The 14,236-nt window shown below is 48.4% G+C and overlaps 1 protein-coding gene across 2 annotated transcripts in view; it reads right to left on the bottom strand.

The window, feature by feature from the left end:
- IL17RD (interleukin 17 receptor D) overlaps nt 1-13,945 on the bottom strand; it is a 66,382-nt gene extending 52,437 nt beyond the window's left edge. For both annotated transcript variants that reach the window (XM_034996558.1, XM_034996560.1), the window contains exon 1: nt 13,802-13,945. In XM_034996558.1, coding sequence (XP_034852449.1) covers nt 13,802-13,927 — 126 coding nt within the window. In that variant the 5' untranslated portion in view covers nt 13,928-13,945. The remainder of the gene's footprint in view (nt 1-13,801) is intronic.
- Nucleotides 13,946-14,236: the final 291 nt, after the last annotated feature.

Raw genomic sequence — 14,236 nt, 5'->3', positions numbered from 1 at the left:
CTGGTTTCTGGCAAGAGAGGCCTCTCTGAATCACGTGGCCTGCCATCCTAATCCCTTCCTGGCTCTTTGTGCCATGGAATCCTCATCTGGCAAAAAAGGAACCACATCAGAAATAATTGCCTACCTCCGAGGCTCGCTGGGAAGCGATGATTTAGATAATACGTTCAAAGGCACCGAGCAGCCAGGACGAAAGGCATCCCCGGCCTGGATACATCATCACCATGCAGGGCTGCCTTTGGATGGAACTCTCCTCACCCTGTTTACCTGATGGATGTGGGAGATCAGGACACAAAGTACAATAAAATTGCAGCCATATAAAAAATAAATAGATAAAAATGTGTTTTCCTCCTAAATGCATGATCCCAAGGGCAAGGTACCAAATTCCATTTTTAAAGGGGAATCCGAAAGAGTCAACATCATCTCAGAAAACCTCCTCTTCTCAGAAAGTAAACAATTACAAAGAGGGTCAACACTTGAGTTTAGCCATTCTCTTTAGCTTCTTCAGCTCTGCTGAGGATTCCTGGAAAACACTTTGAAAAGTTTAAGATGATCAAAGGAAAAGTACGGCCAACACAAGAAATGCTATCATGTAACATCACGTGTTTATTTAGCCCCACCAAGCCAAAGAGAGAAGACTATTTGAAAGGGAGAGAATGCCTGCTTAATCAACTAAAAATGCATTCATTACTATGCTATTCACCGTGGCTTTCCTGAAATCAGACACTTTTGCCCCTAGACCATAAGATTGAAGCGATTTGAAATGAAAATATTTCCTGTCCACTGCTTGCCAGTTTCTAGCCCCAGAGTGATATAACAGATGACATCCAGTACAATAAATGCTTTTATTAACCATAAATTTGAGACTGCTTTAGGGATTTGAAGTATTGGGTTTCATGCTGAAAAAATGTAATGTTATCCACAGACCATCAGTGAGTAACAAAAACAGAGGCACAGGTTATGCTACTTTGATCAAATTATGGCAAAAAAAAAAATTGTCTTTTGCATTTAAAATAGTAGTTGCATTCAGGGCATATCTTCAAGGAGCACCACAATAGTTTAATCATACGTCTTGGGGAGTTTAATGGAAATTCATCCTGAATGCAGATTTCTAGAACCAACAGCTTCTGTTAAACATAAAAGAAGTTGAAAAGTGTTATGAGGCTAAGTGAGCTGAAAAATTCAAATGCTAAAACGGGACCCCTAAATCTGGGTCTGTCGACCTCAGCACCATTGACACACAAAAGATAAGTCTTTTATCGGGGAGGGCTGGCTTATGCATTTCAGGGTGTTTAGCAGCATCCCTGGCCCCTAACTACAAAAAGCCAGTAGCAAACCCCTTCCCAGTTGTGACAACCAAAAATGTCTCCAGGGATTCCCCAAATCACCCCCAGTTGAGAACTGTTGCTCTGAATCAAAGTCTAGGCCCGCTTAGCAAATGCTGCCTCATTTCTCTTTCGGCAAAGACCATGCATGTCAGAGTTCCAGGGGTCTCGGGGTCTCGCGGCCTCAGCTCTCTGCCCCAGGGCCTCCCTCTGCACAGAAATGGGGAGCCCCAAGTGATTTCTGAAAATCAAAAGCACTCTGCACCCCCTCTCCCACTGAAACCGACGGCGGCACAGCCATGGAAATGAGAACCCTCTCCCCCGTGACCAGAGCAAACTAGCCTAAGCAAAGGCAAGCCGCCCCCGCCCCCCCCCCCCCCACCAGGCACACCCGGGCCGGGCCTTTGTGTCCGGCACATTCCAGCACAGGAGCGGGCTGCACCGCATCCCTGCCAGCCTCCAGACTGCTGCTTTCTGGCCTTTCACTGTCAGGCCAAGGAGGGGACCAGGGACCCGGGGACCCTGCCAGAAAAGAAAATGAAAAGCAAAGGTGAACCTCTGCGGCCCATTCTCTGCGTGCTGAATGTCTCACTATTAGGTTTCAGCATGACATTTCCCGGCCAGCAGGGGAGGGGGCCCGGTCATGAGAGCTGAACAAATGCCTGGGTGCACAGGGCCGCCTGCACCCTCCCCGTCTCCCCACACTTATGAATAAAAGATGGAGGGTTTGTCTGGGCCGGTTTCCCGGTACCCTGTAAGAATAACAACTGGCCGCTTGTCGACGTTTTAACTTACTCTAAAAAAGAATCGATAGGAACTTTACAGGTCTTTAACTGTACACGCCCTTACATGGGGTAAGGACAAAGAAGAGAAAAGCCACGTAATTAGGTAGAAGATAGGAATTCAGGTTAAACTAATGAAACGGTCTGTCTAGAAGTGACTCTAATAAAATAATTTAAGCAACAAGCGATAGCAGAACCAACAGGCTGGGAACTGACTTTGAGGACATGTTTTGAGTGAAGTGGCCTTTCCTGGAAATAAAGTTCAGTGTTTTCTTAGCACAAAGGAGAGTAATGACTGAATTTTGGTGTGAGGATGCATTCAACTGGAAACTTGCCCAGGCCAGATAGAGGTTTTAATAGGAACTCGTTCCCAGTTGCAGAGGGCGACAACTACAAGGGCTTGCGACAAGCCTGTGTGAATAGCAAAAGCCTTAAACATTCTCGAGACACCAGAGCCCTAATGTTGAGAGCACAGCTGATTTCAAATACTCTTTAAGGGAAGAGGGTATATTACAGCCTAGCACACATGACACCCTGTGCTTTGGATTCTTAGTAAAGTAAAAGGGAAGCCTTCATGTAAAGCATCTCCTTTTTAAAAAAGACAACAAAAGACTGAACTGGACGAAACCACTGGAAAGGTCTCCATGTGCAACAGTTTCAAGTAGAAAAACCAAATTTTGCTCAGCACTGAAACTGTATCCATATTTGTTACCTACTGATACCTAACACACCACGTTACAATATCATCTTTGGAGGGATCTGACCAAAATATTGACCCTCATCGGGAGAAAACGAGCTGAAACCTAAATTGTGGGACCGTCCACACCACAAGTGACCTTGACTCTTCAGAATGCGTATTTATGAAGCACCAAAGAAATGGGTGGAAGGACTGTCCTCAATTAAAGGAGACTGAAGAGACAGGATGTCTCTGTAAAAGTGATCTATTTAAGTGGCACCTGGGTGGCAGTTAAGTGTCTGCCTTCGCCTCAGGTCATGATCTCGGGTTCCTGGGATCAAGCCCCGCTGCGCTGGCCTCCCTGCTCAGTGGGGAGTCAGCTTCTCCCTCTCCCTCTGCAGCTCCCTCTGCTGTTCCCCTGCTTGTGCTCTCTCCCTCTCTCAAATAAATAAATAAAATCTTTTTTTAAAAAAAAGTGATCTATTTAAGAGTGATCCTTGTCTGAATCCTGGAACGTGATCAGAAAGAAATCACAAAGGACTGCAGGACAACTGAGGTAGGTGGGGCAAGCAATTGGTGACTCCAGGCAAAGGGGTAATAGGTGCTCATTTTACTGTGCTTTCAACTTTTCTATAGGCTTGAAAAATTTCAGAATCCAAAATATGGGAGAGAAAGTAAAGAGAAGCCCAGGTACCAGTGCTGGTGGCAGGGGGGTGGGGGGTAGCTATGCAGGAACAATTTCACCTTCCTGTTTAGTTTCAGAAAATACATGCCCAAAATATTACTAATGTTTTTTAAAGGAAAATTACATAAAGTCTTAATACAGCATAGGTCTAGGATAAAAATAAAATGTAGAAAACATAATAATACATTATTCACTTAACTGGGCAAGGGAGGTGGGGATGTGCACACAGCAGACATTTAAGACATTCATGTTTCTGCTTTTAAAAAAGTCATATGTCCTTTAAAAGGCGCTTTATGCCTTTCCCTAAAACTCTTCTCCTGCAATTTATCATTCTCTGTCTCATGTCAGAAAGCCTACTAATTTAAAAACTTTTTAGAACAGCTCTTTAAAACCCCCCTGCCTTCCGCCCAAAGTCTCCCCCCATTATCCACCCTCATCTTTCTTTAATGAGATAAAAGCAATAATTACACTAGTCTTGACCAACTCGAAAACTAGGCACTTAAAAAGAAAAGTGTGACCCTTTAAGTAAAAGGAAGAAAGCTCAGTAAATGGGAAATGTGCTCAAGTGTAAAGATGTGGGGGTAGAATTTCTGTCTCTTGAGGACTTCAAAACCCAGGGAGGAGAACAATGAGAGAGGCAGCGTGTCCAGAGCAGCCTTATGAGGGACCTGGGGGACTGTCACCTTGGGCGAGTCAGACACTGGGAACCCACAGCTCCCACCGCCCAAGCAGCCTTTGGGCAGCACAACCAGATGTTACATTTTCTCTGCTTAATTTCGGTAAAACTCCATGACCTCTTTCTCAAATTAAAAAGGCAATGCTATTTTTTTTTAAACCACAGGAGCTATCTTTAGTGAAGCCTTCTAAGGATTTCATTAATTCATAGCCAGCCAACCAGGACCTTTCCCACAGTCTCCCACAAAAAAGCCCGGGAAGTCACTGACTGCTTGGCTGGATCTGAATATGAGCAGAGGTAAGATCAGAAATATCTAGTTCCTCCCAGAGGGAGGCAAGCCATGAAAATCAAAGGCGGGCAAAAACTCATTACCACAGCTGGCCGGCAAACCCACTGCCCTGGAAAGAAGGCAGAGAGCATCTTTGATTCTGGATGGACTGTCTAGTGACTTCAGAAAATGAAACGTGTTCACAACCAGAGGGGATGAAACAAAACGAGACCCATACATCTGTTAAAAAGACAAAGATTTCCTACCAACTGGCCAGCTGCTGCCAGGGAATGAGAATCATTTCATAAAGTCCAAAACCAGGATGCATGGTTAGCACCGGACAGTAACTTTTACATTTTTTTTTTTAAATCCACAGTGCATCGTAAACTGCACAGTCCAGACATCTCTTGAAGCAACCAACACTTTTCAAGGTGTGATCCCCATCCAATCCCGGCCCGATCACCACCTCAGTCATCCCCTGGACCATCCTGCAGCCCAGCAGTTGGCCAGGGTGGGCACATGGTGCCAATAATCTATGATGTGACTAGGCGGAGCATATTTTATGCTAACTCTGAGCACCTAATGCCACGTGATGCACTAACGTCGAGAAAACACAAGAAACCCCAGAACTTCAGAGGATATCTGTATGACAACTGCTCACCTTCCAGGTCACCTCAGCAGAGATACCACCCTCCCACCACCCCCGAGATCATCCGCATTTACACCATCATTCTCACCACCGACTGTAATTTCCTGCAGAGCACTTGGTCGTTCAAGGAACATGCAGGGAGAACCTGCTATATGCCGGCCCCTGATCTCCCAATGCGGCAGGAAACAAAACAGATACGGGCCCTGACCTCATGCCTCGGACACCGTAGTGGGGGAGACAGGCAGACAAGAAAACACCATGGGTGTCTCCCAGTGAAAAGTTCTGTGGAGAAAAACAAAGGGAGGAAAAGAAGGCAGGTTGCTATTTCAAACAGGCTGGTCACGTCGCTATCCCGTTGTCCTACTTGTCTCCATGCTACAGTCGAAGATCCAGAAATTGGGCCCAGCGTGTAGAAAGCACCAAATACACACTGAGTGAAGAAATGGCCACTGAGGGTCACTCTTATCAAACCATTCATCTGCTGGAAAAACCCGTCAAGCCTCATGTTCCTGACAGGTGCATGCAGACAAAATTCAAGGCACCGTACATCCCAACCTACATCCTCAGCCTTCCTGTCCCCACCCCGTGCAAGGAACCACTCTGCCCCAGCTTTGCCACTTCTTTCTTTCTGCCACACTTTTCTTTCAAAGGATCTCCCCACCTCCTGTTTCCATTTACAGAGGGGGGCTGCCTTTTTTGGCCATCCAATCCCTTCACCAATCCCTTCTTCTAAGCCTCCTCTGAACCATCCGAGTTAAGTTTCTTCTTCATAAACAAATCAAGTTTCCTCTTCTTCTTCAATGCATCACTGCAAAAGGCTGGATGCATTCTCACTAAACCTGGAGACATGATGGGGTGGGTGTGACTTTGCTACAAGCAGGCTTTCTGGCCCAGGTGAAATTCACATGGGGAGGCCAGGGGAGGGGGAGCACGACGTGGAGAAGCCTCCCAGAGAAAGGTGAGCCTCCTCCAAAGCAGGGGAAACTAAGGCAGACGAGGAAGCCAGAATTAAATTACTGGGAACCAATGGGGACAAGGGCTAAAAAGCCAGATTTCCAAAGGTGCCAAGCAGGGCCTCAGGCATTGGCACATCCACACTGGCAACTTCATAGGCACAATGTTCTAGTTTGAGGAGCAGCAGGAACTGTGGTTCGTGTTTCTCTGGGAGGAGCGGGGAGGTGCAGAGAGAGGACGAGAGTTCCCTGTACCTTGGAATCCTTCCTGCACCTCCCTGTCTCGGGGCCCCTATGCCTTTCTCTTGCAGCCCCAGCTGGGTGGGGAGCCACTGCAGACAGGGGAGAGGGCCTGGTCCTACTGTCTTTGTCTTTTCCCTGGAAAACGTAAGTAAACTACAAAACCACACCAAGACTTGACACGGTGTAGCTGCTCAAAAAAACAGTGTCTTCCCTCCTCACTCCAGATGAGTCTTCCTGAACTTCAGATATTGAGCAGTTACAACAAATCCTAACCATGTGAGTGCCTGTGCCCCACCCAGAACCAATGTGGACCGCCCCTCCGCCCCCCCCCCCCCCCGCCCCCAGAGGAAGGCAGCAATTAACAGTCACTCAGCAGGGCCCACACTTGCTAGGGCCGACGGCTTGCGCATCGGTCTGGATTACATTGCATTTTCCTCTGGTAAAAGGGGGGCCATTTCAGAAGAGGAGAAACCAGAAATCACCTGGACAGAATAAAATCACAAAGAAAGGGTTTTTAAACATATGGCCTGTCTTAGAAAAATGCACTTCTCTGTTCCAAGGAAACCCTCCCTCTATCCCCATCTCAGAACAGAAGTCTGGGGCCATAGCCAGCACTTTTTAAAGAGTTACCACTCAATGGGAGGGGATGGGCTTGGGGGGTGTCATCCTACAAAACTGACAAAACAGAACCCTTGGAAAAACTCCTAGTTTTTAAGGAAATAAAGTTTTTAAATCTAAAAAGGTTATATTTAAAGCCTAATCCCTCATGATTTCAAAAGGATTCATCTGAAGTATTCATTTAACATGTGAAATGTAAATATCCATCCGAACATTTAATTAATGCTATCAATTTCCATTGCCTTTCAAAGTTGCCGCTTCAGTTTTATAGGACATTTCTGATGAGTTCAAGCAACATTCCCTAAAATGTAGTAATTTTAATGAAAAAGCCTCATGATTGATGTCATGATTAATGTTCAGGTTTGGAATGAAGGAACGCACAATAAAATGAACATTTATTAAGTTTCCAACAACCTTGCCATCTACTGCCCTTTCAACTCTTAAGGTACCAGCCTTATGCAAATAAGACATTTTACCATTAGGTTTACTATAAAACCAATGCTTCTTAAAAGTGCAGCTTTTTTTTAATACAAGTAGTTTCCATTCATGCTATTAAATCAGACAATTTATAGACCACCTTCCGTTTTAGAAGAGAATCATGTGTGTTCACATCACATCTTTATTTTGTCCTCCACCCAGTGATTTGTTGAGGACAGCTGGTACCTATTAAGTCCCCCCTTTAAATGTTGTAGCCTTAATTAGCTACATCCACCTTCCCCCAACATTTCCAAACAAGGAACCAAAGCAAAGGGAAGCCGTTTTTTATCACAGATGCTTTGAACAATGGAGTTGTAAATGTTAAAATAATAGTCTCCTTTAGAAACCAGCTAGTTATTCCTTTTTTAGGCTCCATCACAGAAAACAGGGTACATGCAGTGTTTAAATGTTCAGTGTTTGTTACTTAGGTAATTTTTAGTTCCACGCCTGCTGTTATTAATTAAACTTTCCCAAGATACTGCTTGGGAAAAGGTGAGGGACACTCTCCCCAGAGATATTCTTGGTATGATTTAGGCTGCACACTTACTTGGGACTTCTGAGCCCATGAAACCAGCAGACAGAATCTGCAAGGAGAGAATAAGCCTGGTATGGTTTTCTATGAACAGATATCATGCTCTTCCCAAATAATACTTTCCAACTCACACAATGAGAAATCCACTTGATTGTAGGACCTTAACCTACCGTGTAGATTTAACACACTGATTTGGTTACAATGTAGACTTCCCTTCTTTTCAAAAACAAAAAAAACAAAGTAATCTATGATGCACTCAGGACTTCAAGTGTGAATTATGTCAACCAGCTAAATTTTGAGCAAGATAAGGAGCTATCTCTAGGATTGCCCCCTTAGATTTGGTTTCTTAGAGATTTGCCCCAGCTTTAATCTGCAGTAAGACTATCTGTTTCAGTAGGATGTGCTCTCTCCTGGGCTTGTGTCTTTTCAATCAGCCAGTGGCCCTGCCGGGTTTAGAGTGGCAGAGAGGAAGTGGCCTGTGGTTAAACAGAGGAAATTCCAAGGCATTTTAATAGAGCAAATAGTCTCTTTACTTCCCACAGGGAAGAGCTTCAAAGGCCCCAGGCCCTGGAGGAGACAATGTGTTGTGGGGCCATCAGTCACCTAATCGTGTGTCAGGACCATTCAGAATGTCCCAGCAGCCAAGACAAACACAGCCCAGGAAGACATTGCCTCCCACTGGAGGAGCAAGTCAGGCTGCTGGGAGATGGGGCCCCGTGGCACCAGCACAGACAGGCCCCCTGAGCTTGCTGAGGGCAGGAGACCTCCAAATTTGGGGGAGACATGAAACAGAAAAGGTCTCAGCTGCCAGGGTAGAGTGCAGGAGAAAGGTCTCCTCTGAGGGCACTGCCCTCCCACCCCCCACCCCAGCCTGTCAAGCTTCTAGGGGTACCTGGGTCCCCCCACCACCTCAGCCCATACTCTTACAAATGGGGGGGTAAGCTTCCAGAAGCCTAAAAGCCCATCCATCAGAGGCAGACACAAGAGGGAGTGAGAAACGAAAATGTACAATTAATTGCTGATGGGGTGGCCCCAGCCGCAGCAGACATCTGCTGGGCATGGTATGTGAACAGCTCAGGGACCGATGAGGGGAAAAGAGGGTCTAAAAGCTTAAACACACACACATTTTAGGCCAAATGAAGCATGAAAAATACTCAACTTAAAGACTTACAAAAGCATTAGCAGTTCTTTCCTTCGTAGGGACGCTGGTAAGGTTTGAACTGCAGAGAATATGATTTGGATCCTATCCTACTCTTTCCCGAGACTGTTTTCCAGACAAGCCCAGCTGTTCTGGGGAGGAACCCATGGACGCGTCAGGGTCGCCTTCACTCCCGACCTCCCCTTCAACCCCAGGCTAAAGGCATCCACCCAAACCAGGGTGCCTGTCCCAGCTGGCTCCCCTGGACCCCCTTAACCAGCCTGACCCCTTTCACTGGCCAGGGCTCTGACAAAGTCTCCACTTCCTCTCTAAATTCAGGCAAGTAATTTAAAGTCAAACTCTGATTTTAAATGTTTAGAATGTGGTTTCTCTCCCCCTTCTCTGGCCCCGGGGAAGTCCTGTCTCCTAAAGCAGTGGCTTTCATCATTGAGAGAGCATCAGAAGAATTTGTTAAAAATGCCAATTCCTGAACCCCCATCTCACTCCCATTCTGGTCGCATTAGCCTTGAATATGCATTTTTAACGAACTCCCAAAGGAATCCTGATACTGGAAGCCCCTAGACTTTGAGAAATTGTGTTCAGAGGGAAAGGGTCCACAGCCGGTACTTACTTGCCGGTCTCATTCACCCAGCTGTATCCCCTTGTTAAAACAACTAGCACAATGCCCCAGGCACTGCAGGGGCTCTGGGGTTGGGGGGGGGTCGGTGGGATGGATGGGGGAGGGGAGGGAAGGGAGGGCAGTTCAAGAGAGATGGACCCGCGCCAGGAGGATTCCCAATTAACGCGGCAAAACAGGCTGGAGGAAAGCATCGCGGTTCTTATAAAAATGTCTCTCTGAAAAATGTGTCAACCAGGGCTGGGTCATTTTTTAACCAAGAATTCTGTAAGAGACACAAGAGCATGTATAACATGGAAGACATGCCCACAAGACAGGCAGACCAGATGCAGGCTAGGGAGCCATGAGCTGCAAGTGAATGAAAACTCATCCAATTCAGAATCAAATAAACATGCCTGGGCCCACGGCCAAGGGGAGTTCTTGGATTGGACTTTTATCAGGACCTAAATTTTAACCAGCTGGAACTTCTTCTTTTCCAAGTACCACCCTATTCCTTCCTACCTTTTGAGATGAAGTATTTGCCTTAAATGGGAAACTTGCACTTCATTGTAAAGATGATGCCAGCATTCTGGCTTCCTGAATTCCTGAAGGAGCGGGCTTTTTGCAGGGTAGACATTTGTTTCAGAGATAAAAGACCAGAGAAGATGTACCCCATTTAGATAGAAGGGCATTTCTTGTTCCCTCCTTCTCCACTGCAGGAAACGCCACTAAATAAAAACCTGGGGAGCTGATGCCTAATTCTTTGTTCCATCAGTGTATTTTGAACAACTAGCAAGACGAGGGAATAAAAACTTCAGCGCAAACGACTGATAGTTACCCATCACAAACAAAAACATTCCACTATCAAGAAGCAAGAGTAAAGATCCAGTGTAAATGAGGATACCAGTTTTAGAAATTGTTACTTCTTTGGGAAAATTGTATTTATTACTCCAAGAGCAACTTTACCTGGCAAGGGCCCTAAGGGATTTTTTTAAGTAGTCAAGGAAGTGTGCCCACAACTCATTTCTAAAACACTAAGCTGTGTTCAAGATGGTATCGGCCCCTTAATTGCCCCACTAATAATAGGAAGGTTGTGAAATCTGACCATTTAAACCAGACCAGCTCCTCAGAGAGCCTCCCCAAAGGGTGTGTTAGAAAAGCTGCTGAAGGTTCGCTAGCTGCAGTCACCTTGCAAGTCCTGGGAAAATACACACTGCTGTAGGGGCAAGAATTCCTGGAACAAATGCTCCCTGGAGATCAAGAGGGTCATTTGCTCAGTTCCTCTGCAGCACCCAGATCCTGCAGGGCTCACGTCTCCATCCTGCTGTCCACCTCTCAGGTTCCATGTGACCTGGACCCACAGGAAGTCTCCTGTTTGATTCACACATAATCAACCCTTCTTTTATGTCTGCATGGCCCCAACTAGACTGTAAGCAACATCAGAACTGAGACCAACATCTATGAGCTGAATACCCACCATCTGATAGGGGACTCCGACGTGAATCAAGGGCCCAAATCACTGTACACCAGTATTCACTGGCCAGTCCTCTGACACAGCAACTTTTGGAAGACCCGATGTAGGGAGGTGGGGGCAGGGAAGGCTTCCTGCAGGAAGTGCTGCTGGAGCAGAGGAGGGAGGCTGAGGTGTAAAGAGAAGGAACACAGACAGGAACAGCATGTGCAAAAGCCTGTTGCAGAGAGGACACTGGAGCTCAGTGCTCTCATCTCTCCAACCACTTCCTAAAATGATCACTTAATACAGAATTTAGCAGGAAGGCTGTAGGGTCTAATTGGGCTCAGCCAAGATTTATGGGCTCTGAGGCCACCAAGATGAGGTTAAATGCCTGGCTAAAGAAACCTGTCCTAAGACACAGATGTGAGCAAATATTGACAATGCAGTGTGGTGAGAACTAAAGTGCAAGGATCTGCATGAGAAGAAAAAGCAAGGGGAATGGCATTCAGGGAAGGCTTCCCAGAGATGGTATCACCTGAGCTGAGTCTTAGGACAAGCAGAAGGTTCTCAGGGGAGGAAAAGGCATCCTAGGAGCAGAGAAAGCATGCCTCAGCAGCGCAAAGGGCACAAAAGTTAGGGACAGGCTGGAAAGGTAGGTATGCAAGGCAGGTGGGCAAGAGGGGTTGGGGAGAGCTGGTGGCTCCATCAGATGCACCAAAAGGCAAGTCCAGGAGGGAAGGAGCCATGCATCAGGTTGGGAAGAGTGTGGAATCTGGGAGATGGCCCAGAGGCTTCCATGCTCATTCAAGAAGGGATGAAAATGATCCAAGGAGAGAATTAGTGAGACCAAGGTAAAAGCTGTTGAGGTCACCCCCAACTAGGAGTTGTGGTGAGAGAAAAGAGGTCAGCCTGAGTGTGAGGCTTCTGGGGTGGGGGCCACCATTAATTCGGGGCAGGGGTACACAGGGGAAATGAACACATTCCCACAGGCATAGAGAACAAAACCATCAGCTTAGCTCCTTTGGGTCACTATTATACCCAAAACATTAAATCTTCCAAGCTTTGTGAACTGACACATGAAGCTACTTAGACGATTGCAGAAAAACAGCAATTTGGACTGATCCACCTATGCTGTCATTTGTAAACTCAAAATAAAATACATGTGATGTTCTTACAGTTATTCAAAAGCCAAAATATCCATTTAAATCCAAAAAGTTTAGCAGGATTAATAAGTCAATATGAGATAGCCTTAAGGAAAACTTTTTGATCTAAAAACTGGGGGAAACTTGGTATCTTAAAAAATAATAATTGTGATATTTTACCAAAATGTGACGTTTTACTCAAACAGGAAGGTTATATTCACTATGGGGTTGGTGGTGGGAGGGTGTGTTATAGCTCCCTATAGTGCGGCTACTAGGTTTGAAGATATCTCAGCTGCCTGGCTCATACCTGGTTTTCTGTACTGTGTTTCTCTGAATGTGGGACAAGGCAGCTGGAAGCACCAGCCTGAGACTCTAAAAGGGTGCCAGGTCCTAGGCCTTGACGGTGCTGAGGCCATTCAGAACATCCCAAAAGAGGTGAGTTAAGCTTGTTCTAAGTAAAGCACCCAACTCTCAGCGCAATAGCGCTGGGATAACTAGGAAATCCCCATTTATTCCCATTTTTCAGGTGGAGAAACTGGAGCCCAGGAGCAGAGCCAAGGTCATGTCCGTGGCTGCCTGAGTGCAAAGCCCTCACAAAGCCCTCCACAAGTCTAAAGGCCTTGAGTGCCCTGACGCCTGGCAGCCCTGGCTTGGGTGGGCGGTGCGGGGCAGACAGATGCAGTCTCCGGGTCCTGGGGCCGCCCAAGCCCAGGAACCCTGGTGGGGACCGGGGACCGCAGCATCCCCGCGCACACCGCCCCCCACCCTATGCCCCACCACCCGGGACAGCATCAAAGTGCTCAGTTACTGGGAGAAGGCTCCAAACAACAAGGCTAAGTCTGTGCACCTCTCCAGTCTCCTCTGGAGCATCTGACCGAGGTAACAAACTCATGCCTTCCTTTGGCCTAGAAAAATATCCGCCAAGTCAAGCTGGGGCCAGGGAGAGGGGGTGTAGGTCATCCGTGAGACCATTCGCTAGACGAAGGGCTGAACGGGGAGCAAAATTTCCCAGCAAGTCAGGAATCGGGGGTGGGGTGAAAGTGGGGTAAGACGGCCCAGCCTAGAAGGAACAATGCGGCCACGAGAGGGGGCGCATCCCTCCCCAGCGCTCGGGGTCCCCACCCTGGCAGTCCCGGGCCTCTGCAGAGTTGTGGACCGGACGGGTGGACTACAGGACCACTCCTGCTCCAAAACGCTCCCAGTCGGGACAGCTCGGAGCATCACAGCCCCGGGGCGAAGGTGGAACGGGTCCGGGAACAAAGGGTGGGGCGCCCTTCTCCCGCCCGCCGCGGGACGCCCCTCTCGCTCGCCCTCTGGAAGCCGGACCCCGGCCAGTGGCCGCGCCTCATTAACAACACAAAGCCGGGGGTCGGGCGGCCCCTTTCATCCCGGCGGGGGCTGGTGGGCGCGCGCCCCGGGAGGGAGGGAAGAAGGGCGGGAGCAGCGGGGATCCCAGCCCTGCCGCTGACTCCGCGTAGGGCAGGCACGTCGGCGCCCGTTCGGCTGCCGGCAAGCACCTGTGCGCACCGCGCCCGCCGCGCTTTTGGGGACGACGAGAAGTTTCTCCTTACCCTCCAGCCGCAGGTGTCCGCGCCCCGCGCTCTGCTGGAGCCGCCCGCGGCCACGGCCAGCTGCGAGCCGTTGAGGCAGGCGTTGACCGTGAAGAAGACGGAGCAGAGCTGCAGCCACGGGGCCATGGCCGTGCGCTCGCCCAGCCCTACCCTCCTCTGCACCCCAGCTCCCTGCCTCCGGCCAGCCCCAAGTGGGCGGTGGCGCCGGCGGCGGCGGCGGCGGAGCTGGCCGCACCACCGAGCATGCGCTGCCGGCCCGCGCCCTGCCCCTTCACTCCGGGCCCCGCCCCAGCCCCCGACTTTAGCGCTCTGGCCACGCCCCTCCAGCCCCGCCCTCTTTCTTGGCCCCGCCCCGCCCTGTAGTCCACCCCCAACTATGGCCACACCCCGAATCTCCAGTGAGGAGACGGGAGCTGCAGTTTTTTCCCCTCACCT

The sequence above is a fragment of the Mirounga leonina genome, unplaced genomic scaffold (genome assembly GCF_011800145.1).
Source record: "Mirounga leonina isolate KUSES-001 unplaced genomic scaffold, KU_Mleo_1.0 Mir_94, whole genome shotgun sequence".
Classification (NCBI taxonomy): domain Eukaryota; kingdom Metazoa; phylum Chordata; class Mammalia; order Carnivora; family Phocidae; genus Mirounga; species Mirounga leonina.
The sequence above is the reverse complement of the archived record's forward strand: the minus strand, read 5'-3'. Positions and strand labels throughout refer to the sequence as shown.